The sequence below is a fragment of the Humulus lupulus genome, chromosome 4 (genome assembly GCF_963169125.1).
Source record: "Humulus lupulus chromosome 4, drHumLupu1.1, whole genome shotgun sequence".
In the NCBI taxonomy this organism is placed as follows: domain Eukaryota; kingdom Viridiplantae; phylum Streptophyta; class Magnoliopsida; order Rosales; family Cannabaceae; genus Humulus; species Humulus lupulus.
This window is the reverse complement of record NC_084796.1, coordinates 49,532,153-49,559,492: the sequence shown is the minus strand read 5'-3', so window position 1 is coordinate 49,559,492 and position 27,340 is coordinate 49,532,153. Positions and strand designations below refer to the sequence as shown.

Below are 27,340 nucleotides of genomic sequence, written 5' to 3'. Positions count from 1 at the left end.
AAAAAGGTTAGGTATAAAAGTGTACGAACGCGAAAACATAAAGTATTTATGCCGCAAATATCCCAAAAATTGAGACTTACATAAAATTTAATATATATTAAGAGGACAAAAGTAAAAAAAGGGTTAATAATTTGATTTTTTAAAAAATGAATAGTACATGAGAATACAATACATTACAATTGGGAAATTTCATGTTATATGCATAATAACTTAGTAAAATTTTTTAATATGCCAACATAAGTTATTATCCCAAATATATGACAATTTCAATTTTTTAGACAAAAATACCCCTAGCATTCAAACATTCATTTTCTCTCTCAATTCAAACTTTCTCTCTCTAACATCTTTCATTCTCTCATTCTCTTACTCTCTCTAACATTCTAATCTTGTAGATCTCAAAAAAATACCAAAATTAAAAAAAAATCACATAAAATCGACATTTGAGTGAAAAAATATGAACCTCCAAAGTTTTCGTCAAATTTCAGTACAGAGCATCGATTTTGCATCAAAATTGCATCGAAAAAGCATCGTTTTGGACAAAAATCAATTTTTCATGATTGCATCAAAACATCATCGATGCATCATTGATTTTGCATCGAAACACCATCGATTTTGCATCGAAAAATCATCGTATTGGCCAAAAAACAAGTTTTCATGATTGCATCACAAGAGCATCGAAACACCATCGATTTTGCATCAAAATTGCATCGAAAAACCATAAAAAAAAGCATCTAAATTGCATCAAAACGATACATTTTCGATGCAAAATCAATGCAATTTCGATGCTCTCGCGATGTAATCATGAAACTTGATTTTTAGCAAAAACAATATTTTTTCGATGCAAAATTAATGCAATTTCGATGCAAAATCGATGGTGTTTCGATGTTATTGCGATGCAAACATGAAAAGTTGTTTTTTTGCCAAAATGATGCAAAATCGATGGTGCATCAATGATGTTTCGATGCAAAATCGATGGTGTTCGATGTTGTTGTGATGAAATCATGAAAACTTAATTTTTGGCAAAAATAATGCATTTTCGATGCAAAATCGATGGTGTTTTGATACTCTTGCGATGTAATCATAAAAACTTATTTTTTGGCCGAATCGATGCTTTTTCGATACAAAATCGATAGTGTTTCTATGCAAAATCGATGGTGCATCGATGATGTTTCGATGCAAAATTGATGATGTTTCGATGTTGTTGCGATGCAATCATGAAAACTTGATTTTTGGTCAAAACGATGCTTTTTCGATGCAAAATCGATGCTCTATACTGAAATTTGAGGAAAAATTTGAAGTTTCAAATTTTTTCACTCAAATGTCAGTTTCAGATGATTTATTTTTTAAATTTTAGTATTTTTTGATATCTACAAGATTAAAATGAGAGAGAGAATGAGAGAGTAAGAGAATGAAAGATGTTAGAGAGAGAGAATTCAGAAAGAAAATAAAATTTGAATATTAAAGTATTTTTGTCTAAAAATTAAAATTGTCGTATATTTGGTTGGAATAAGGGTATATTAAAAAATTTCACAAAGTCATCCTTTATATAACACAAAATTTACCTAATTTGCTATTTGTGAAGAGAAAAAATGTTGCCTTCGTGAGTCGGCCAAATCAAGAATCATACATTTACTATGCATTAATATAGACGGCCATTGGGTGTGTATACTTTGTATGTATGTATATATATCGCCGCTCACAGCTTAAAAACTTATATCAGAGCATACGAGAAAGCTCAAATCCTCAAAAAGCACACGCAGAGAGAGAGGTATTCATGGCCTTGGTAGGAGAACCTGAACAGCCCTCTCCGGACATTTACATACCGCAAGAATGGTCCGACGCCGCCGAGTCCATAGCCTATGACTCAGTCACTTCGCCTCCGCCCATTGCTTTCATCTGCGGTGCCAAAAACAGTGGAAAGACCACCTTTTCTCGCCACCTCCTCAACATTCTTCTCAACAGGTCATTTTCTATCTTAGTCTTTGGCTCTTAAATTCATTGCTAAATATATATTCTTGGGAAGCTCTTTATGAATTCTTTAGAACTGGATTGAAACTTTGTTCTGATTTGTAGTATAGCTAATGTTTTTTCGTGGGTCTGCCATTAATTTCAAGTTTTGTTGTTTAGATTGTATGGTTGAATGTTCTTACTTCCCTTAACGCTGAACTGGGTATGTGTTATTATGCCTGTATTGGAGTTCTGTTTACCTACTAATTCAAATATTTGTTTTTTTTTTACTAGAGAAGGGTACCAAAAAATAAAATTTAATGGCTTGATTGTTGAATTTGGGCTTCATGCTTGAGTGTAGTCTTAGTCCAATCAATATTGAGATTGTAATTCTTATTATTTTTCCTCTGCTAAGACTATTTTCAGTTTCTTTGCAGGTATAAAAAAGTAGCTTATTTGGATACTGATGTTGGCCAGTCTGAGTTTACTACTCCTGGGTTTCTTTCTCTCACTGTAGTTGACAAATTAACTCCAGGTAAAAAAAAAAAATGATGTCTCTGTTTAAATTAAAATCTTGTTAGCACTATGTAAGTGTATGTTTGATAAGAGTGCTGGTCTAGTTAAGATTATGATTTTGTGTTTTTCTTTCTTGAGAAACAGATTTGACAATTCCTTGTCTCAAGACACCAGAGAGGTACAAGATATCAAAGCTCTCTCACTAGTTCAAGTTTTTTACTTGCAATGTTCTTATTTTTGCTTGTGCGATAATTTGTTGAAAAATACATCTTGAATCTAATGAGAACAATCTATACATTGCTAGATCCTTTTTCTTCGGTGATACTTCCTCAAAAAGGGATCCAAAGGGATATTTGACTTACATATCTGCCCTATACGATTACTATAGAAAGGAGTACTGCACAGTCAACAATAAGGAAAAGACTACTAAGAGTGAATTGCCTTTGGTTGTCAATACACCAGGCTGGGTGAAAGGTATTGTCCATTTGCTTGATTTTGCATCACTCCATGTTAACTATGACCTACTTGAGTTCCAGTTGACTCATCTTGAGTCAAAGCTCAGGAGAAATCCCTTTCTATGCTCTGTAATGTGATGAATTTCATGTATATGCAGGTGTTGGTTATGAAATTTTGGTGGATATGTTGAAGTACGTTGCTCCTACCCATGTTGTTAAAATAAATATATCCACTAAGAATAAGAATCTACCAGGCGGGGCATTCTGGTTAGACGACCATGCTGAAGAGATGGCTAATCTAATTGAGATAAATGCAGCTCGTCAGGATTCATATAACAGATCGTAAGTTTAAATGTTCAAAACTCTTAGACCTTGATAATTTAAAGCAGTGTATTGTTTTTGTCATTGCTTTTAGTTACTGCAACATCCTATTGGAGATTCACATATTTTAAGTATAGTAATTTTAAAAGATTGATTGATGTTAGTTGTAATTCAATTTACAGGAATGCCTGTTTTCTCAAGTATGAAGTTCAATCAACACCAATCTAATTTGTTTTAGCAAAGAATATGTTTGTTTAGCAGACTCACATCAACAATAGAGCTTGTATACATGTGATTGTCTAAAATCTTAATTGCAGTATTTTCTTAACAGAAATCTTCAAAATTGGTATTAAAAGTCAATTAAATGTAAACTTGTCTAGAAAAGTTGTCACTCTTATGATTGATGTTGTTTAATGTTGCTAAAACATTGGGAATTTCTTTCAACTTTCTTTCCTCGTGATATCTTATCTCTCTTGTGGCCTAGGGTTCTAATTCAGAAGGATGCCCATCTTATGCGTGATTTACGAATTATGGCATATTTCAGGCAGTGCTTTGCAAGTAATCTGAACATCTCTACCATCAAAGAACTTGCAAATGCACTGGCATCTCAACCTCCTTATGAAGTTCCAATATCAAGCATTAAGATTAGACATCTCTATAGCCAGGTTGGTTAAATTAGTTGATCGAGTTTCTTTGTGTTTTTGCTTGTTTTGTATATTGAGTGAATCTTTCTAAGGCTGGCACACTATAGTGTTAAAGTCACCACCAACTTTAATAGTTCTAGAATTTCCTAGAAATAATATAATAGCTAGATGTTTCTAGCATTTTGGGCCAAGCCCATTGAAATAGTTTATCTAAGATGTCTAGAAAATGGCCATGCTTTGTAGAAGCTTCAAGAGTTTTTAGTCATACAATTTGCTAGAAATTTCTAGCATATAATAGTAGGTTGTGGCAACCGACTTAAGAACAATATAAATAGGGACCTTAGGTCCCTTTTAAGTGTGTCCAAGATTGTAGCAAAGTGTGTTTATAAGAGTGTCCCAAAAGTGTGAGTCTAAGTGAATACTATATAAGTGTGTCTAAAAAGAGTGTGAGAGAAGTTATTAAGTGAGTGCTCCAAAACAAAGTGTGTAAGTGTTTAGAGTGTGTTGTGGTAAAATATTGTATTCAAGTCTTGGTGAAATTACTTTTGTAATAATAAAGTAATTACGTTTTCAAGTGTTGTGGTGTTCAACAATTGGTATCAAGAGCTAAGGTTGTGAGATCTTTTGAAATTCTGAGTATGCTCTGTGGTTGCAGCTTTGACTGAACTTCCACATCAGAAAATATTTCTTGAGATTATCATTGAGAGAGCTTTCTTAGAGTCATTTGTTAAGTTTCTTTGAGAAATCGTGTGTGGTTTAGTAGTACAAAGTTTGTTGTCAAAATCAAGCTTGTTTGGAAAATATAGAATTTTTGCCAAGCCATGATAGGTGACCTTCAAGTGGTCAGTGGAATTAAGAAACTCAACTCTCAAAATTACAACACGTGGTCGTTGCATATGGAGGCATATCTCCAAGGCCAAGACTTGTGGGAGATCGTTAAAGGCAACGAGGTCATACAACAAGAGGATGTAGCTGCTCTAAAGAAATAGAAGATTAAAGCTGGAAAAGCATTGTTTGCTATTCGGACCACAGTTGAAGATGAAATGTTGGAGCATATCAGGGAATCGAAGACACCGAAGGAAGCATGGGATACTTTCGCATCATTATTCACAAAGAAGAGTGATGTGAGATTGCAACTTCTAGAGAACGAGCTTCTCTCTATCGCACAACGCGACATGACGATCAGTCAATACTTTACCAAGATAAAATCTCTCTGTTACGAAATCTCTGCATTAGAAGAATTATTATTCATGGATTAAAAACTGAATATAGAAGTTTTATTACTGCAATACAAGGTTGGCCAAGCCAACCTTCCCTTACTGAATTAGAAAACTTGCTAGCTGACCAAGAAGCATTGGCTAAGCAATTATCTGGTGTCTCGATAAAGAGTGACGAAGAAGCACTCTTTGGTAGTAATAAGAAAGGTCGACCTCGACCAAGTTCTAGCAGAGGTTCTAGAAGACATGATGACAAAGATGGTCATCATGGAAGCTCCCAAACAGGGGGAGCTCAAAAGAAAGACAACTGAGGTGGCCAATTTAAGAGTAACAATAAATTTGATGGTAAATGCTACAACTGTGGGAAGAAGGGCCACATTGCTAAAAATTGTTGGTCCAAGAAGAAAACAGCAGAGGGCAATGCAGTCACATCAAACGCAGGACGAGCAAGCGATGAAGAATGGGACGCTAAAGCATCTTTCACTGTGGAGGAAGGAGAATTAGCTCTGGCAATTACTGTTCCTGGACCAATCAACTACAATAATGATTGGATAATCGACTATGGCTGCTCAAATCATATGACAGGGGACAAAGAGAAGTTGCAAAGCATGACCGGGTACAAAGGTGGTCGCGTGGTAGTGACAGCCAAAACTCAAGATTACCGATTGCCCATATCGGTAAAACAAAAATAGTGCCACGATTCAGTACAAAGGAAGTACCACTCCAGGATGTCTACCATGTACCTGGAATGAAGAAAAGCTTACTGTCAGTGGCGCAACTTACGACATCAGGACACCACGTCGTATTCGGTCCTCATGATGTTAAGATATATCAAGATCTTAAGATCTCTGGAACACCGATGATGAAAGGGCGACGTTTAGAGTCTGTCTATGTAATGTCAGCAAAGTCGGCTTATGTAGACAAGACTCGAAAGAACGAAACAACAGATTTGTGGCATGCAAGGCTAGGACATGCCAGCTATCATAAACTCAAGGTGATGATGAAGAAATCTATGATGAAGGGTCAACCTCAACTCGAAGTTAGAACAAAGACTGTATGTGCTGGCTGCCAATACGATAAGGCACATCAATTACCGTATGAAGACTCAAAGTTCAAAGCCAAAGCACCGTTGGAGCTAGTCCATTCTGACGTATTCGGGCGAGTCAAGCAACCATCGATCAGCGGCATGCAGTATGTGGTTACATTCATTGACGACTTTTCACGGTACATATGGGTGTTCGTTATAAAAGAAAAGTCCGAAACTTTTTCAAAATTTAAAGAATTCAAAGAAATAGTCGTTGGAGAAGTTGGCAAGAAAATTCAATGTCTGCGAACAGACAATGGCGGTTGAATACACATCAAATGAATTTTCTCAGTATCTACGAGAGTGCCGCATCCATCAATTCACATATGCCAATACATCACAACAGAATGGGGTAGCTAAGAGGAAGAATCGACTCCTTGCAGAGACATGTCAAAGCATGCTACATGCGAAGAATGTTCCAGGAAGATTTTGGGTAGAAGGTATGAAGACAGCAGCTCATGTGATCAATAGACTTTCCCAAGCAAAGTTAGGGTTCGTTTCACCCTCTGAGAAACTGTGGGGTTGTAAATCTGCAGTAAATCACTTTCGAGTGTTTGGCTGTGTATGCTACATGTTCGTGCCAAGTCATCTACGTAGCAAATTTGACAAGAAGGCAATTCGGTGTATCTTTGTGGGATGCGATAGCCAAAGGAAAGGGTGGAAGTGCTGCAACCCTAATACTGGAAAATGTTATACGTCAGAGAATGTGGTATTTGATGAAGCCTCATCATGGTGGTCATCACAAAAGGAAGAGTTGACAATTCTAAAGAAATAGAAGACAATTTGCAAAAGAAGATGGGGGAGCAAATTGTTGAGCTACATTCGACTCCAGAAATGGATGAAGAAAAACAAAGTGAGAAAGATAACAAAGAGGCAACACAAAATCCCTGGCAAACAGGAGTGCATCAAAGAGCAGCAGGCGATGCAAGTGATATTCAACTTGAAGAAGTAAGCCCACAACCTCAGAGATCAACAAGAGCATGGAAGCCAAATCCTAAGTATGCCAATGTTGTTGTAGCCGAAGAAGAAAATTTCAGAGAACTAGATACATATGAAGAAGCATCCCAGAATATCAAGTGGTTAGAAGCTATGAAAGAAGAGATAAGTGCACTAGAGAATAATCAAACTTGGGAGCTGGTGCCAAAGCCAAAGGAAGTAAAACCCATTTCCTGCAAATGGGTATACAAGGAAAAAACTCGTCCTGATGGTTCAATTGAGAGATATAAAGCCCGGTTAGTAGCTCGAGGATTCTCTCAACAATATGGGCAAGACTATGATGAGACGTTCAACCCAGTTGCCAAGATTACAATAGTACGAGTCCTGCTGGCGCTTGCAGCATGTAAAGACTGGAGACTATGGCAGATGAATGTGAAGAACGCCTTTCTACATGGAGAGCTAGATTAAGAAATATACATGGTCCAACCAAGAGGATTTGAGGATAAAGATCATCCTGAGTATGTTTGTAAACTGAAAAGGACGCTCTATGGATTGAAGCAGGCTCAAAGAGCATGGTATGGCAAGATTGCTAAGTTCTTAGTGGAGAGTGGATATGTCATGGCACATGCAGATTCAAGCTTATTTGTTAAAGTAAAAGAAGCAAAGATCGCAGTTGTTTTGGTATATGTTGATGACCTCATCATCACTGGCAATGATGAAGCAAAAATTTGCCAAACAAAGGAGAACCTGTCAGTTCACTTTCACATGAAGGAACTTGGAGAAATGAAACACTTTCTTGGATTAGAAGTTGACCGAACTAAGGAAGGTTTATTTCTCTGTCAACAAAAGTACGCAAGAGATTTATTGCAAAGGTTTGGAATGCTCGAGTGCAAGCCCATCTCAACACCTATGGAAACTAATGCCAAGTTATGCGCGCATGAAGGGAAGGACTTGCAAGATGGAGCAATGTACCGACAGCCTGTTGGTAGTCTAATTTATCTAACATTGACTCGACCAGATATCTCCTATGCAGTTGGTGCAGCAAGTCGGTATATGCAACACCCAAAGAAACAAATTTGGAAGCAATACGACGAATGCTAAGGTATGTTAAAGATACCATTGACTACGGTCTCTTTTATAAGAAAGGTGATGAGGTTAAGATAGTTGGATACTGTGATGCTAATTATGCTGGAGATCACGATACTCGTCGATCAACAACTGGGTATGTATTCAAGCTTGGATCTGGAGTTGTATCTTGGTGTAGCAAAAGGCAACCAACAATGTCCTTGTCAACCACTGAAGCAGAATATAGAGCAGCAGCAATGACAGCTCAGGAAAGTACATGGTTGATGCAACTGATGAAAGATCTACATCAGTTAACAGATTATGCAATGCCGCTTTATTGTGATAATCAATTTGCTATTCACCTAGCAGAAAATCCATTTTTTCATGCTCAAACAAAGCATGTGGAAGTGCATTATCATTTTTTGAGAGAAAAAGTACTACAAGAAGAGCTAGAGATGCACAAAGTAAAGAGCGAAGACCAGGTAGCAGACTTGTTTACCAAAGGGCTTAATGCTACAAGATTTAAGAAACTTAGAGAACAACTCAACATGAAGAGTCGGTGTTGAGGGGGAGTATTAAAGTCACCACCGACTTTAATAGTTCTAGAATTTCCTAGAAATAATATAATAACTAAATGTTTCTAGCATTTTGGGCCAAGCCCATTGAAATATTAGTTTATCTAAGATGTCTAGAAAATGGTCATGCTTTGTAGAAGCTTCAAGAGTTTTTAGTCATACAATTTGCTAGAAATTTCTAGCATATAATAGTAGGTTGTGGCAACCGACTTTAGAACAATATAAATAGGGACCTTAGGTCTCTTTCAAGTGTATCCAAGGTTGTAGCAAAGTGTGTTTAAAAGAGTGTCCCAAAAGTGTGAGTCTAAGTGAATACTATATAAGTGTGTCTAAAAAGAGTGTGAGAGAAGTTATTAAGTGAGTGCTCCAAAACAAAGTGGGTAAGTGTTTAGAATGTATTGTGGTAAAATTACCGTAATTACGTTTTCAAGTGTTGTGGTGTTCAACATATGGTGCTTTTGATTCATAATTCATTTTTGAAAATTGATGGTCTATATCTATATCACTGCTTCTAAGTTAACTTCAACAACCAGGAGAGGACTTTTAAGCTTCTATTCTTATTATTGTAGGTCCCAAATGCTGAAATCTTTTACAGTTTGAATGCAACCATAGTCGGCTTGGCTGTTGGCTCTGAAGAGTCTGAAAGTTTACCTTGGTGTGTTGGTCTTGGTAGGTTACTTCTACAATTTTCTCCCTGCATTAAATTAATTGTTCATTATCTATAACAAATGACTGATGTATGCTGATTCTTTTAATGAGTATACACACATTAGAAGTATTCCTTAAAATTAAGAAGTTTTTGTTCCTACTATTTAATTTACTGGTGGCATGAAATCTCATAAGTTTGTTATGCATTTGCTTAGCAATGGTTTATATTACTTGAGCGAAAAAACTGAAAGAGAAGTTTTGGCATCAGAACTTATAAATGTGGAGTGATTTTTCCTTGTGAGCATTAAGGATTGATATCAAGCGTGCTAATAAACTTGATGGACTTGTTTGCTCTTCCCTTTGACTATTTTATTTTGACCTGTATTTGTATCACACAAATATTAAACTCTTCAGAATGTGAAGTAGCTGGTTTATCTTCTTCCCCTTTTTATGCTTAAAGTCAAATTGTTCCAAGTAGACTTGCAGTCCCTTGTAACAAGCTTCTTTCTCTGCAGGAATCAGTTTTTTTTTTAGTTATAGATAACTAACTAGTGTGTTTATGATGGCACTTGGATGCTTGTTTTTGGTGTGGAAGCATTATACAATTTATTGGCAGAAAATTTTAACTAGCTGTTCTTTGGCTTGGTTTTTGTGTTAACTAGGGATTGTGAGAGGCATTGACACCTTCAAAGGTGTTATATATGTCATTACACCAGTTCCACCAAGCACTCTGGAAAAGGTTGATCTGTTTTTACAGGGTTTTATCCAAATTCCTACTTCCTTATTGCAGGTAATTGATTCTTATGCGATATATCTTCCTGGTCTTCATTTCTTCTTATAATTCAACATATTCTCTTGCTAGTTTTTCATGTGAGAATGGTTGGACTGTGGTTTAGTATTTGTTGTATTTCCCCCCATTACCATCCTCTTTTGTAGCTTGAGCTAGTATTGCTGACAGATATTTTGCTAGACTACACTTAACACAGAAACAAAAACTTAAAATCTCTGTGAATTGTGCTGGAATTTTAGTTTATATCATCTGTTAAAAACAATTCTATCGATATGAAAATTTTGATGCCCATTTTGTCCTTACCTGCCACAATACCTTTTCCAAACGAAGATTGTTTTAATACAGAAGATGGAGCATGTGTTGTTTCACCTGATTTAGCTCTTGTATACCTCAAATTAATATTACGCACACACGGCCCGACTAATTGAAGTGCTTGTTCAATTTATTTTTTTAGTTTACCTGCTAAACAGTTAAGTGTAAGAAGTTGATTTGTAGTTTCTTATAAAAATGAGCTCTGCCCTTTTTCAGGTCCAGGGGTGCGTATCACCTTACATGTCCACAAATGTTTTCTCAACGAGCTAGCTTTACGATTTTTCACAGAAGAAAGTTTCCACCTGACCCTTTTTATTTCCATAGTCAAAAGATGGGCAGTGTACCCAAAACAGGTTAGTTGCCTATTTTATGTGGTTAAGAAGATAGTGTTAGTTTTTTTTTCTTTTGTTGAAAAAAGATAGTGATAGTTTAATCTTTCTGTTGGACTTGAAAATTAAAGTGTAATAGCAAGTAAACTATAGGGCAAACTATGTTGTACAAAGACTCACTCTTATGGAGATTTCAACAATTACTACTTAATTCACTTCAGTTTGATGCTTTGGAGATGAATTCAGCTTTAGTTTTTCAGCATTTGAGGACTTTGCATGTTTTTGTGTATAACTTTCTCGTTTTTACTTTCTAGCCATTAAAAACTACTGCAATATGGTTATTACTTCACAGATAATTAATGCATTAGTAATAATAATTGAGGTAACTGTATATGGAATCGATTCAGGAATAAATATTTTTATGAAAAATTGTGAAAGTTATAAAAAAATACATTGATGATATACTGATAAGTTTGATTTATATTTATAGTTTTGGAGTTTGGTTTGTTCTAAGAATTAATTTTCTTTATAATAATAATAAATATTGGAGTGAAGAATATTAAATAAAAAATATGAATGGAAAATAAATAAGTTTTTCATAAAATGAAATATTATCACAAATTCAAGTACCATTATTGTTATGTAAATACACGATAATATTTTTTTTTAGTTATGAATATTTCATTAAAAATAATGAGTGTAATACATCTTAAGAACAAAAAAATGGAAAAGTCTTTTAGATATACAAGTTTTTCATCTACCTTAAGAGCATGCACAACTATTATATGTGTAAAAGAAACATAGATTAAGAACACCTTAAGAAAATTGGACAATAAACTTGTAACATTTTCTAAGGAAGAACCTAACTCACTAAAATACAAGGAACTCTTGAGCCTTGTTTGGAGTTTTGATTTTGGTAGGGAAAAAAAACTAAGAAAAAAGTGAGGAAAGAAAAGGTGTGGGAAATGAAACAAACTATTTTCTTATGTTTTGTAAGGAAATTAAAAAACTGTGGACTTATAACTTCTTTTTCTTTGATAAAATTAAAGGGAAAAAAATGAATTCTTTATCAAATAAATAATTTATATTTTTATAATTTTTTATTTTAATTTTTTTTTCTAAAACAAATTATTTGTAAGATAATAAATATTATTTCCACTAAAAAAAAGCTTGAGTTAGGTAAAAAATTTATTAAATCTTAAATATTTTTTTAGTTTTCAATTTAATACTAATATTAAATCATCTCTAAACTAATTATTTAAACCAACATATTTTTAATATCAATTCACAAATTAATTTGTGTATTCAATAGTTTTCATCTATATAAGAAACATGTACAACACGAATTTACATGTTAAACGACAAACACAACAAGAGAACTAGCATATGATGTAAGCCTGTAACTACATCAAGATGAGGCACAATCAGCATATGTCGTTATCAAGTACTTCCCATGAGAAAACACTTCAAGTAAAACCCAACACCATCCATGATTGCTCTTTAAGAACACTAAGTAACAATAAGTTAGATTCTAGTTTATCTTTAGTGAGTGGTATGTACAACAACAGCAAGTGGACTCGTAGCATAAGTGGTCTCAAACTAATTTCTCATAAGCAAATCAATCTTTGTAAGAAAAATTTGTCTCTAACAATAAAGAATGAATTCATTAACAAAGTAATATATCTAATTTTCTACAGAGAAACACTCATCATATCATAAAATCTCGAAGTTCAATCACTCATTATATTTGTGTAATTCTTCACTGAAAAAAACGGAAAAGGAAAACACTAAACCACAGCTACAACAATATTAAACAAAAAAGAAAAATTTCCTTACTACTCGGTGCTCATTAATGTCACTAGAATATAACAAGTAGCGAAAACAAAGTGTAAATTAACAAGTGGAGGAGGCGATGGTCGTGCCGGTGGAGGAGAGGTGGTGGCCTCGTCGATGTCGAAAGAGAAGATGGAGGAAAACCTGATAGTTTTTCTTTGGTTTTTCTCTTAGTTTTCTCACAAAAAAAAATGATATTTAGACTTTGTTTGTTTGGACCTTGTATAAATTTCACCAAGGAAAATAAAAAAGAAAAAATTGAGGAAAATATTTTTCACAAATTTGATAAGAGACTATTTTTAGTATTTTTTTTAGATATTTACAATTGTTTTAAATTTTTAAAAATTATACTACATTTAAATTTAAATTTTTCTAGAAAAAAATTCTTAATTTATTCATTAAATCCAAACATGAGAAAATAGTTTTATTTTTTCCCTCTTAAAATCCAAGATCCAAACAAGGCATTTCCCCAATGTTTCCCTTAATTATTTTTTCCCCAAAATTTTACAAAACTCCAAACACAAAAAACCATTTTCCCTTAACTTTTTTTTTCCATTTCCCTACTAAATACTGAGGTCTAAACACACCCTTAGAGAATGCGGAGACTAAATCATTCATATTCAACCTAAAAAAGAAGATCAATCCAAAACCAACATTAAAGTTACACATTTTGCTTGCTTAGATAACTGATAAACAATCTACAAAAAATACCAAAAAAAAATTGATGTGAGTATTAAACTTTAAAGGAGAAAATAAAATAATATAAACATGTTTTTTTATTAAAAAAAAAAGTGTTAGGTGTAAACTCTAAAATAACAATAACAAATAAAAACTTATTTGTTATTATGCTCGGACTTCAACATCGGTCGTAGTCTCCAAAACTTCAATAACTCGATGAAATATTAATCTTAAAATAATTGACTTTGAAGCACTACTAAACACTTAATATCATTTCAATTCATATTAAAATCATACCAAACTCTCAAATATAAAAATAACTGAAAAAACACATGGGATTATCGTATCCATCCATACAGTTATACCCTTTACCTTATCTATTGATACTGTCCTGTCTTATTGAAATATAGTTAAAAATTATGTAACGGTTTTGACTAGGAATAAATAAGATAAAAATTAAATAAAAAAGGACGATGTTTCTCCTCAATCCAGTCTGTTGGAATGGAAAGTACACGGTTGACCGTTATTTCAGGTACACGCACACTTGATAGCCTTTCAGATTATGAATCTCAAATTTTCTATGAATAGACAGAGAATTCCACCACTCAAATTTTTGAAAAAACCCAATGATTTTCAACACAAAGTCCTTTCTCTTCCTTTTTCTCCTCCCTCCTCCAACAACACAACACAGAGAGAAAGAGGTCATGATCTAGGTCCGGTCTGCCACCCTCCTACCCACGGTCATGATCTTCTATCTCACCAGCTTAGTCAAAATCATCCTTATCCCATCTTCACAATAGCACCTCCTATTTCCTCTTCCTCTTCGAAAAGTACAAGAATCCCATATTTCTTTTCTCAAGGATAATGGCAAAGCGATCATTCAGTCGTTTTGTTGAACAAGATCTAGGGAAGTTCCCTCATTTCTTGGTCTACGCCGTCCTTGAATGGTTTTTGATCATTCTGCTTTTTGTTGATGGATTTCTCGCCTTTGTCACCAATGAATTCGCCAAGCTCTTTGAACTTCAAATCCCCTGCTTGTTCTGCACCAGAATCGACCACGTTCTTGTCCACAGAAACCATGACTTCTACTACAATGAATCCGTTTGCGAGGCTCACAAGAAGGATGTCTCCTCCCTGGCCTACTGCCACAATCACAAGAAGCTATCCGACATTCGGAAAATGTGTGAAGCTTGCCTCCTTTCTTTCGCCACTGAGAAGGAATCTGATTGTGGTACCTACAAGTCCCTAGTTGGAATTCTTCACAAGGATCTGGAATGCTTTGTAGAAGATGATCACCACCATATTCATCTTAGTCTGCCTGCACCAAGGGTCAGGGACGAGGCTTTTCAGATTGAGAAGAGTGACATTATCCGGTGTTCTTGTTGTGGGGAATTCTTAAAGACGAAGACGAAATCAACCTCCTATTCTAAAGGAAGACACGTTAGTACATTTTCACAGGCTCCAGCTCCATCTCCACGAGCTCCATTTTCTTCCATACAAAGGCCTAGAGAAGTTAAACTTATGGGTGATTCCGAGTTTCTGGAAGAAGATAATGGATCCCAAGCTATTACTTCTGCTTCTCAATGTGAGTAAAACACGATTTATTTAGCGTTTTGGTTTCCTTCTAATCTGCAAAAAAGTTCAAAGTCAAAGGTCTTTTAGATTAGTAATTGATGTGTATAGTTTGTTTCAGTAACACAATGAGTTTCATAAGAAAGAAACAAGAAGATGATACTGATCTGATACTTTGACATGAGAACTATTATTTCAACCTGATTTTTGTGTCACTGTGATTCCTGATGATCATTCATATTGATATAGTATAATGTGGATTTTGTGTACTAGTAAGGGAAGAGGTCAAAGCTGCTATGGTGCCATTACTAACAGAAGCTGATGATTTGAATGATGATACCAATAAGACCCCAAATTTTGTAAGAGGAAACAGGTTTTTTGGAATCCCACTTACAGATTCAGCTTCAAACAGTCCAAGGTATGGTGTGAAGATTTCAAGGAAATCACCACTGGAGAAAACAGAGTTTGCTTCTGAGTCAATGGAAGTGATTGCTCAAAGTCAAAACAACATGGATATCGATTCGGTGTTGCATGGTTTGAAGAGGCAAGTTCGGTTGGACAGGAAATCGCTGATTGCGCTGTACATGGAACTGGATGAAGAAAGAAGCGCTTCGGCCGTGGCAGCTAACAACGCGATGGCGATGATAACTCGGTTACAAGCAGAGAAGGCAGCTGTTCAGATGGAGGCCTTACAGTATCAGAGAATGATGGAGGAGCAGTTTGAGTATGACCAAGAAGCTCTACAAGATACAAACGATTTGCTTCTCAAAAGAGATGATGAAGTGAAGGCTTTAGAGGCTGAATTAGAGGCTTATAGAGAAAAATATGGATGCTTTAAGGAAGAGGGTTTCTGCCAAGATGAGGCTGGTGGTGATCAGCAAGATGCTAAAGAACAATCCTTGCCTTTCATTGGAAGAACTGAATCAGGAAGCTCTCATTTTAGCTTGAATATAGACGAGGCTAACGGCATATTTGGGCGCAATTCTGACCAATCTGTCTCAACACTAGGGGAAAATGGAGGAGAAATCATTGATGAACCTGTAATTAAAGATTTTAAAGAGGAGAAAATCTCTATCATTGGAAGGAGAAAGCTGGACAAGCAAAATCACTTGTCTGAAAATGGAGTTAATTTATTGCAATCCAGCAGTGACGGTGAGAAAGATAACAAACACATATAAAAGATTAAGCAATTTTTTTACTTGTATACATACAGACATACATATATATATATATATATATATGGTGCTATAATATCTTATATGGTTTTAAATGTCATTTGACAGAGACTAACTCCCCATAAATTGACAAGAATGGAAAGTGGACTTCTCATTCAGAGGATTCAGAACTATGAGATGTAATTTCAAAGAAATATAGCTATTTGTACAGTCATCGTATTAATGGTATAAGAAATGATGATAGGCTGGTTTCATGGTATTTTCTGATATGTAAGGTTGGGACTTGGGCATGGGAGTGGGATGGTCCCTTTAGAACTGCTATCTTTAATATTTTTGCTTGAGTGGAAATGTACTTTCAACCAAACACCAGAAGAGGGAAGAGATTCTTGCAGACTAATTTAACTTGCTCGGCCATTTAAATTTTTAATACCATTTCATAGACAAAGACACATAAGAAGGACAAAGAAGGGAAGCATGTCAGTCAGACACATGTGAGTTCACCACCAAAAGGCCAAAATAATATCCTAAATAATGTTCAACTCCACCTGTCTAGAATACACCAATTTTTCCAGCTATAGGGCTCATTACTGATTGACAATGCTAACACAATAACTAGAATAAATGGCCATTATTCTTCTTTTTCTTTTTTTCAGTAAAGACTCGATCTTTTCAATAAATTAACAAAACATAAATCCATAACTTAGACGATGGAAGAGATACAAGTTAATGGAAAATCTTGTCCAAAAAATTTCATTAAAGTATATAGCTGATTTGCCACATTTTAAATGGTCCAGTGAGATTTTTATTGCCTGAATACCAATCAATCCTGGTTTCATAAAGAATGGAGGTTTAATAGTTGAAAGGTGTAATTTGTTATTATTGTCCCCTGGTGCATTTTTGCTAAATACACGACAAAGAAGAAGCAGTGCAGCAGCTCTGGAACTACAAGGTAAATCCTATAAACTCATTTCAACTTGACAATGGAGAATATTAACCAACATAATAATCATAAGTACGTTCACGCTGTATCTTCTCAATTAAACACCAAAACTCTTCTTTTTGCAAGACAAATCTACAAAAAACGACACAACACAACAAAAATTGCCAAATACTTGGAGAGTTAATGGGGATTACAAAAAATAGTCGGGGGTTCGGCGAGTGGTATCAGGCTCAACCTGACGCGGAGCTGGGTCAAACTGAAGGAAATTCTGTTCCATATTCTCTCCTATCTCAAGAATTGCAGCCATATTTCCACACCGATAACAGTAATTTGGAGCACTAAACACTGTCACAACATTCTTATCCTACAAGTAATATAAACTTCCTTCAAACAAAATCAAGTCAAGGAACAAAAAAACAATGAAAAGAACAAATTGCATATGTTGACTAACCTGGCACCAATTGTAACCTTCCATAACAAGCTGATGAGCTCTAGAAATAAGAGTGAGCCCATTTGTGTGGTTAAACTGAGAGGCAATGTCTTGCCCAAATGTGTATCCAGCACCCCGAGGAGATATTCCCCACCCACATCGATCATCCGGATCAGACCACAAGAGATCGCACATTGGACCCTCATGAGGAACCTACTCCCGTGCAAACATCAAAACAAAACTAAGATTACAAGGCAACATATATCAAAAGTTCAAAACTAAGACTAGCAAACCTTCATTAAATACAACTGCAGATGAAAATGTTATAACAATCATCAGAAGCTGCTCTATAATATTTTTTGACAGAATACTGTCAATTAAAAAATAGTTTTGAATCTAAAAATTAAAAGTAACCTCAGAGCTAAATGATATTCCAATAAATTATGTTCAGTATTTTGTCTGCAGCATCCTTTTTAGACAAAGAAAAGGAATAACAATTTACTCTTAACATAGTGTGCATTGTTAGTTTACCTCCTGTATCCGGTCCAGAGCACGAATATTATCTAAAGTATCTAAAGATGGAGAGAGTCCACCATGCAAGCAGAAGATCTACGCACAAAGTACGTTTGTCAGCTTCGATACATAAAAAAATATACATCCAAAGGGAAAGCTACAAAATAACAAACCTGACTCTCAATTAAGGCTGTAAGAGGCAGGTAATCGAAAAGGTCAGTGAAGTACTTCCAGACATTAGCATTTCCATATTTCCTTAAACATTCATCATAAAATCCATACCTGAAAGCGGAAACAATATCGTAAGATGTAAAGGTTTTGACTTACTTTTCTACATTGTAGGTCAATACTCATACTCAATTTCTTTGGAAAATATACAGAAATCTCTTGATAGTAGTTTAAATTCAAACTCCCATACTGCAATAGCATGGTGAACAACCTCTAATGGTTATTGAAATTAAGAATATAAAATAAAAGATCAAAGGAAATTGGTCAAAAAGATTTCTAAATAGCCTTCTAGAGGTAAAATTTGAAGCCCAATTAATGATTGTGGACAACAGAAACAAAAATTACAAGAATAGAAATTTGCTTAAATGCAAAAGCTTGGACAAAATTTCAGTATCAGCAGTAAAGGATTTTATAAACTTGGAAAAAATGGAGCCTTACACTTGAGTAATTTGCCTACTTTCATGATTTCCTCTCAGAATTGTGATTCTATCTCTATAACGCACTTTCAGAGCAACAAGAAGTGTGACAGTCTCCACTGAATAGTACCCTCGATCTGCATAAGTTGAAAATTTATATAGAATTAATTTACTTTTTATTAAGAAAAATTAACATAATCAAGATAAGGAAGTAGTACTAGGATATTCATTAATAAAATATGATGCTTCAACAGTTCAGAGTACTAACACATGATCACTTATCTCCCTTGACATGAATTTTAGGTATTAGTTAGCATTTAGAAGCAACTGAACTACAGGAAAAAATATCACTACAGAGACCACTGACCATCCATAATCATTGAGAGAGAATTTACATGATTTTAGTTGATGAAGTCCATTCATCTTCTCCACTAAAGTTCATCACTCAAAGCATGTAAGAACCATGGTAGCATAAGCAACTTGTATTATCAGACAGCAGAGTTTACAATTCTTAGACTAAACAGCTTAAATCCCAGCAAATGCCATCCATATACCAGTTCAGGCCATTAAGGGAAATATTTGAACCTGTTCTCTTGCAAATTGCATATTTAGTTGAGTTTATCGGATGTCCCCGAAGGATGCATATCTAGACTCTAGTTGAGTTGAAGGAAGTAAATTTTAAAAACACATTCAAAACCCACTTGCAAATCTGTAAAGAGGTACTGATAAGACACATCACCAAGCAATTGAGTAAAAGTAAACTTCCCGTAAAAATTCTAGAAGCCTAGAACTATCTGCTGGAAAAAATTGCTCTAAAACAATCCACGATAAACAAGGCTTACGAAGAAGGATGGTTAAGGTTTCGTTTTTATGTGATAGTTTGCACACTGGTCATTTAGAATTATTAGGGAAAATGACCTTAATGTGAAGAAACTTTTTTTAAAAGAGAATTGAAATCACAATTCTCTTAATGATTTAATTTTTTAAACCTATTTTCATCGAATTTCATTCATTTATCTACATGTGTGTGAGGGCGTGCGAGCTTATAATGTTTTAATTATGAACTATGTTATGGGACTGATTGAGAATTTCTTGAATGGGCTATGAAACTTTTTCATGCAAAAACTTATTAAAGTAAATTAGGGAATTACTAAATACTATTTTGTTATAATTATAAAATCTTGTTGCGGATAAATTTGTAATGTCAACATTTTTTGCCTTTAAAATTTGAAGTTATTTATGACAAAAATAAAATTGGAGTTAAGTTGATCAATAATATAATTACTACTTATTCCTAAACCACTCACTGAAGAACGTCCAATCCACCTACTAATTGGGCAATTATGGCAAATAAAAAAAAATAAGAAACCCCCTCAAAAGTTGCTAACCTCTAAGTTCTAACAGCAACTATGGCTTTTATTTTCAATATAATCCATAAAAAAAAAAAAAGTTATCATTCCCTTATCAAATCCACCACGATTAAGACCATTTTCCCCTAAAACATCCCATCCAAAATACAAGCATGAAGTTCCAATTTACGAATGAAAAATTAAAATAAAAAGTGAATTAATCAATGGCTGTGTGCCCTAAACTGACCTACATAGTCGCCCATGAAGAGGTAATTGGTATCAGGAGCACTGCCACCGATCCGGAAAAGCTCAACGAGATCGTGGAACTGACCGTGGATGTCCCCACACACCGTGACGGGACATTTGACTGGTTGCACATTCCACTCCTCCACCAAGATCGCCCTGGCCTGCTCGCATAGCGCCCTCACCTCCGACTCAGGCAGAGGCTTGCACTGCATCAGGTGATCGATCTGACGGTCCAGATCGGAATGCGACGGCATCGCGGCGTCTCTCTCTGAAAAAAGGTTCTCTCGATCCGTTCAGACGGTGGGAGCTGGACTCGCCGGAAACGGGGAGTGAGACTCAGGTCATAGTCGCCGGTGAGCGACCGGCGAGAGTCGAAGGAGATGAGATTAGGGTTAGGTTTTGATATTATTGAGGCGTGTTAGGGAGAGAGAGAGAGAGAGGGATAGAGAGTTTTGGGGTTGTGAAGCTGAAAATGTTCTTGCAGGTGAGAGAGTGTGAGCACATTTGTTATCAGAATGGAGTCAAGATCTTGCACTTCTGGTCCTTAATTTTTATGTATTTACGTTCTTGTCCTTTTATTTTTGGAATTTTGTTTGTTACACAGACACTATTATTAATTAATTATATATATATATATATATTTAGTAGCCTTTTTTGCTCTTTGATATACATATGGAAGATATTTTTCATTACAATTTCTTTTTTATCTATTTATCTATAACATATATAAAAAAGTAAAGTGAACAAATTTTTTTTAGTTACTATTTATAGTAAAATTATTTTGTCATTTTGTGGCTAATATAAATTAATTATAAAGTGTATTCAAATAGACATAGTTGATCAATTATTTACGATGATTAAATTTATCACTTAATATATTTGTCAAAGTTATATTATTGAAAAAAAAATATTATTTTGGAAAAAATATTTATTTTATTAAAGTATGCCTCCACAAATTCTAGTTATTATAATTAAATTTATAAAATAATATATTTTATTTTGTATACTTTATATTTAAAATACAAATTTTAGAAATTCACTTATATATTTGTCAAAGTTATATTATTGAAAAAAATATTATTTTGGAAACAAAATTCTATTTTATTAAAGTATGTCTCACAAATTCTATTCACTATAATTAAATTTATAAAATGATCTATTTTATTTTTTGTACTTTATATTTAAAATACAAAAAAATTTGAAACAAAAGAATAATTATTAATTTAAAAATTCTAATAGTAATTTCTATAAATATTTAACCAATCACTTCTTATATTTTGAAAATAATAAATATTATTAGTACTATTATCTTTTCTTAAAATACAACTTTAGAATAGGCATGGTTGATTAACTATATTTAAAAATACTAAATACAGTGCACGTTTGTTTAGTTTATTTATAGAATTTATTAATTATTTTTATTAAATTTATATTAATGTCATATAAATTTCAAATAAATATCCTATTTTAATTAAATAATTATTTATTTTTGTTTAAGTTTATGTTTGTTCTAGTTTTTTAATTTAGGAAGGACAACAAGAGATTATATATTGTATGTTTAATGTAATATTAAATATTATTCATAGATTTTAAATATAAGTTTCTTGCTAGTTTTTTAAAAAAAACAATTTGTTGCTAATTCACAGTAGATTATATTATATGTTTAATATGATATTATTTTAATAATTGGGTTTAAGTTTTATTTAATTTAAATTTAAGTATTTACAAACTACTGTTAAATATAAGAATATTCTGCTAAATATAAGAATATTCTGCTAAAGTTAACATTAAAAAATAAAAAACTGTTAAAACCAAGAATTTTTGTTATGTACATGCTTATTATATAGAACAGATATATTAAATAATAAATGTATATAATACAATTTACTATTGTTAAATTTATCACTTAATATATTAATTTTTCAAAGTTTTATTATTGAAAAAAAATCATTATTTTGGAAAACAAATTCTATTTTATTAAAGCATGCCTCCACAAATCTATTTACTACTGTTGACGTCATTTTTCGTCAACTTAAATAGGAGAGCAATTAAACAAAAAGATATTGGAGTAAATGAACAAAAAAGAACACGAGAGGATTTTTACGTGGTTCAGCAGTTAACTCTGCCTAGTCCACGAGTTTATATTATTAAGACTTTGGAGTTTTCTGGAAACTCTTCAGAAAACAGTTGCCCAGAGTTTTTTCTCTAGAATCAGTATCCCGCTCCCTTACAAATGGTGCAACCTTCTCTATTTATAGAGAAGGTTGCAGAATTCATTCTCACATATCTCGGGAAGATATTCTGCAAATCAATTAATATAATGCTATTTAATGCATTATTTCCTACATACACGGAAATGTCCCATAAAATATGGGATCGGATAACATATTAAATGATATCCCTTAAATATTGGGATTGTACAATAATAAACATATTCACACGTAACTGATTAATCTGGATACGGGATTCATCAAATATTTGAGATCAGCAACTGTCATTGAACTCGTTGAGGCTATTAGTCGATCACGAGCTCGCCGCCTAGTTTTGCCTATGCACGGAACAAGTAGATGCTGACGATGTTGCTACATTCGAGCTTACACTTCCCGAGCTTGAGTCGTCTCGCTTGAAGGCAATCAGGGAGAAATATATACAAGTGTCATACTATGGCCATTGCGAGCTCAAAGCATATTCGAGGCTATACATCCTCGAGGTCGTTGTTTACTACAAAGAGGTCCGACGGTTGGATCATATGACGACCGCATATATTTCGAGCTCACACCTGACAAGCCAAGTTTTCGAGGTCATGACTTCTTATCTCGAAATCTGGGTGTGACATTTTATCCCCTCAAAAGTATCAGTTCGAATCCTATGAGAAGGAAACTTTTGAACTGCCCTTCTTGGAAACTGTAGCATCAACTGCACTCGAGTGTGGACACGCGTCAGCCAGGTACTGGATGGTCAGAGTACTTGAGTGTCTTTTGCACCATGCGCACGTCCGTCCGCCTGCCAACTTTATGGCGCCATCCTTTCATTGGTTCCTATCCGTTCGATCAGATACCGAATTTGGCCAACGGTCCAGATCATTTCGACGCTTGACATCCTTTGGGGCCTATAAATATGCCCATCGTCTTTCTCATTTCATTTTTACGTCTTCGAGTTTTTCAGAGAAAAGAGAAGGAAAAAGAAAACCAGAACCTGATTTGCCCAGTTCTTGCATGTTCTCCAAACAAAGAAAACAGAATAACGTTGGCTTGTTCGACTCCGTGAGATCGTTTTTGCAACCTCTCCTTCGGTCATCAATTTCTCCTTGCCCAGTTCTTACGTGGAATACACGCTCCGAGCATGATCTCGTTCTTTTGATCGAGCTTGTTCCATGGTCTTGAGCATTCGAGCTCATACCATCTTGATTTTATCCTTAATCTCTTGTACGCCTGGCCCTCACCATTTTTCTTTCTTGCTAGATGTCGCAGAATTTGGAAAAGCGGTGGGGGTCAATACTTGCAATTCCTTATTCACCGACAACTCCGAGCCCAGAATCACCCTTTACTCGGAACCAGCGGCTGATACGTGAGCACGAATTGAAGTGTGAGCAAGAGGATACTCGAGCTCATTTTCGATGCCAGATCGACGAGGTCGAAGAGAGAAAGAGAAAAAAACTTAGGGTCGCTATCTATCCAAACCCAGACCCCGAGTCCAGACCAATTCCTCTCGACCCTACTCTTAAAGTGACGGTAGCTTTCAAACCGAGCGAACTCAAATTTTCATTGATGGAAGAATCAGCAAATCGTCCATCCACCTCGCAACCAACCGCCATTCCCACCTCGAGGGGAGAATTTTTTGAGGCCGAGCATTATTGGAGATCGGTCTCCTCATTGGGGCAGATAACCAACATCCTAGCTCACCATGACCTAGGATTGTCAAGCTCGCTAAAGTGTCGAGCGCCGACTTCCAACGAACATAGCTGTTACGCCCCGGGAGATGGCAATCCCGACAATAAGTTGAAGCACGCAGCCTGGAGCCACGAGCATATGAGTGTTGGAAAAACTTATTCAGGATCTTTATTTATTTTCATTTATATCTAATATTAAACAAATTAATACGAGATAGCCTAAAACATGTTTCTAAAATTGAATTCAAAGAGAAACAAAAAATATAATACTTACAGTATACGCAGCGGAATTAAAGAGTCCTTCCTTCAGTTTCTCTAACTCTTGTATCCTCTCTGTCGCAGAGTACTACCAAGAAACTGAACCGATCTTCTATTTTCTTCACGATCTTCCAATGTATCCTTAGAACCACCTAGACTAGTGTGGGCAATTCTCAACACATGAGATAGATATAGAGAGAAGAAGAGAAAATAACAAAGTGGCTTAGAAAAAGACTTGTGTTTAGAGAGAATATAAAACTATCAGAAAATCTGACTTGTGACTTATCTGTCGTCTCTGAAATCTTCTCTCTAAGCACTCCTTTTATAGACTCAATTAGGCCATTTAATTTAATTAAAAAATCAATAAAATAACAGCCATTTTGAAGCCCTAGGTCAAAATTATCATGGGCTATAGGCCCGTGAAATTTCCCATTTGATTATAAGCCCATTGGACTTAAAATCAAGGCCTGTATTATTTTCTATTGATTTAATTAATTAAATAATTATTTAAACCCTTTATCAAATTAAGTATTTATAATTTGAACCTTGATTTAAATTTATTTATTAATTTAGATACCAATTTATCTTAATTAATAAATCTGCCATAATTTCTCTTTTCTTCTCAAAATTACACAACTCTGTGAAACTATCCAAAATTGACCTGGTCAACTTTGATAATTCTAATTGATAATTAAATCAATTAATTGAGACTATCTAGATGATTTTATCCAAGGTACAATGGGGACCATGGGCCTATGAAATCAAGCTCCAATAAGTTATCATAAATCTAACAAATAAATTTACTAACTTATTAATTCCTCGTGACTCCACTATAGACTTGGAATTGCACTCTTGAATTCATAGAACGCTCTATAACAAATATAGATACGCTATTAATTATCCATTGTTACAGCCATAATTGTCACTCAATCCTCTATAGACGGTCTACAATGAGATAGGACTAAAATACCGTTTTACCCCTCATTGTATTTTATCCTTAAAACACTTAGTTCCTTGTAAATGATATTTCAGTAAACTAATTTAATTACTGAAATGAGATCTCTATCATTTAACACCTTGAACCAAACTAAAAGGAAACCATCGTTTCACTTCTTCATCAGAAGCTATAGATGTTCATATCTATGATTAACACTCCCACTCAATTATATTACCGAGTTCCCAAGATGTAAGTATGGGCTAGTCCGTAGGGTAAGCTGGTAACGAACAAGTCAAAGAACTCAAATAATACAATCAGTTAGAATACTAGCCACTCAGAATTGAGATTGAATGACCTATGGTCAACTATATGATATGACTAGAATAGATAATAACGGTATGTTTACTTATCTTATCAACTGTCAATATCGGTCTTGTCCGATGTAACAAATACATCCGATCTTATCTACTTTGCTAATGTTCTGGAAAGAACATAACACTGTAATGTGTAAGTAGATTATATCGTAGATTGGCAAGTCAGTGTAAATCCGGTGCACTGACTAATCTTAGGACTAACTTATTTTGAACATATAATCATATTTATATTCCACTGTGATTACGTCACTATAAATAAGATTAGCTATATGCTCGGGATTTAATAGAAGTTTATATTAAACAAATAATCATGAAAATAAAACATGTGAGCAAAGTGATTGACCAGGTCAAAAAATGATTTCTATTCTTTTATTGATAATAAAATGAGATTACAAAGAATTTGAGTTTTAATTAGGGCATAAAACCCCAACAATGAGGGCAGGGGCTTTATTGCCCTTGAAGTCCTTTTTTTAAGGACTTTCTGGATTTTGTTGGGCTCGCGCCCTTCCAACTCCAGACCAACTCATACAGGGTCTTGTCAGCCCTGAGGTCACTTTACCACGAGCTGAAGTGGGAAGGACCTTCGCCAAAAGAGATTTTGTATCTCTTTTGCTTGAAAAGCAACCCCTCCCGAGCTCGGGGAGGAGATGGCTTCTACTACCTCTTGAGCTATCTCAGGGAGAAGAAGATCTTCGAGGACCTGCCCAACCATCCTCCTAACTTCAAGCTAGCGTTCTTTTGGACGGACGGCCTGGCTCCCTCCAAATATTATTCGTTTAGGCGAATCCGTAAGTACACGATCTTTTTCCTCTTATGCTCAAATTTTGTTTAGGCTAGAATTATCTCATAATATATTCCATTCTTTCAGCCAACTATCACCGTCCCACTCCCACGGACGCAATGAGGGAGCATAAAGAGGCTTTGCTCCAACTTTCTTATGGCAGGTGCTCCCTGTCTTATCTTCTTCACGAAGATAGACTTCGAGCCTATGGTCTCCTGGAGAAGGACCAATCCACAGGCGATAGGGCCTACAAGAAGTACACCAAGTGGGAGTTTGTGCCTCTCCCACCCGGCAGCCTTCCTCCAAGGCGAAGTTCAAAAGCTCAATCCCCAGCTCGTCGCCATAGGAGTCCATGATCAAGGAACGATTCCAATGATGAGGCTTTGAGCTCGAGTGACAGAGGTAAAGTCATTCTCAGCTCGGCCTTATGGTCTCCTTCCCTCCTCAAGCATAAACCCGATACCCTAATTTTGTGCCCAGATGACAAGGATAATTTTTATGTATGGTCCTGGGTAGATGAGAGGGTCCATAGGTTTGATAGTTGGCTAGGGAAGTACGATACTATGTATAGTCTGAACAAGCTTTGGGATGGAATAGCCGTCCAATATGGGACAAACGATTATAGGGACCTTTCGAGGTTTGCTTCCACATATAGGGAAGGGACTCCCCCAGCCTCCTCTGAAGATGGGGGAACGAGCACAAGCTCGGGGGAGAGTTCCAGTTAGGTCCCTCGTCACTTGTCTTCAATTCCTTTGACTGTTTGCATTATGCCAATTTTAGCATCCTGAGATCGTTTTTCTAATGTGATTTGATTGTGTAGGTACTATGGACTCCAACCTCGAGAATGTGCTCGCCAGTGGTGAGGGGGCCAAGTAGAGCAAG

General features: G+C 35.1%; 3 protein-coding genes and 1 long non-coding RNA gene across 5 annotated transcripts; 2 read left to right on the top strand and 2 right to left on the bottom strand.

The window, feature by feature from the left end:
* Window positions 1-1,605: 1,605 nt before the first annotated feature.
* Window positions 1,606-11,080, top strand: LOC133830415 (polynucleotide 5'-hydroxyl-kinase NOL9). The gene is made up of 9 exons (XM_062260393.1): window positions 1,606-1,962; window positions 2,385-2,482; window positions 2,608-2,641; window positions 2,768-2,937; window positions 3,077-3,260; window positions 3,724-3,904; window positions 9,330-9,429; window positions 10,071-10,198; window positions 10,727-11,080. The coding sequence occupies exons 1-9, from the start codon at window positions 1,679-1,681 to the stop codon at window positions 10,778-10,780; spliced, it is 1,233 nt and encodes a 410-aa protein (XP_062116377.1). The 5' UTR covers window positions 1,606-1,678; the 3' UTR covers window positions 10,781-11,080.
* A 2,949-nt stretch (window positions 11,081-14,029) lies between these two features.
* On the top strand, window positions 14,030-16,422 carry LOC133830412 (probable myosin-binding protein 5). Of its 2 annotated transcripts, XM_062260391.1 has the most exons (3): window positions 14,030-14,935; window positions 15,196-16,074; window positions 16,206-16,421. In XM_062260391.1, exons 1-3 carry the CDS (start codon window positions 14,215-14,217, stop codon window positions 16,220-16,222), a joined length of 1,617 nt encoding a protein of 538 aa, XP_062116375.1. In that variant the 5' UTR covers window positions 14,030-14,214; the 3' UTR covers window positions 16,223-16,421. The 2 variants fall into 2 exon arrangements, with proteins under 2 accessions (XP_062116375.1, XP_062116374.1); XM_062260390.1 differs by having other exon boundaries at window positions 15,196-16,422.
* On the bottom strand, window positions 14,587-15,233 carry LOC133830414 (uncharacterized). The gene is made up of 2 exons (XR_009892036.1): window positions 15,123-15,233; window positions 14,587-14,979 (listed from the first exon to the last, which is right to left on the bottom strand). It is a non-coding gene; the product is annotated as an uncharacterized LOC133830414 (long non-coding RNA).
* A 618-nt stretch (window positions 16,423-17,040) lies between the features above and the next one.
* LOC133830413 (serine/threonine-protein phosphatase PP2A catalytic subunit-like) lies at window positions 17,041-20,708 on the bottom strand. The gene is made up of 6 exons (XM_062260392.1): window positions 20,221-20,708; window positions 18,647-18,761; window positions 18,154-18,262; window positions 17,999-18,076; window positions 17,489-17,680; window positions 17,041-17,401 (listed from the first exon to the last, which is right to left on the bottom strand). Exons 1-6 carry the CDS (start codon window positions 20,471-20,473, stop codon window positions 17,228-17,230), a joined length of 921 nt encoding a protein of 306 aa, XP_062116376.1. The 5' UTR covers window positions 20,474-20,708; the 3' UTR covers window positions 17,041-17,227.
* Window positions 20,709-27,340: the final 6,632 nt, after the last annotated feature.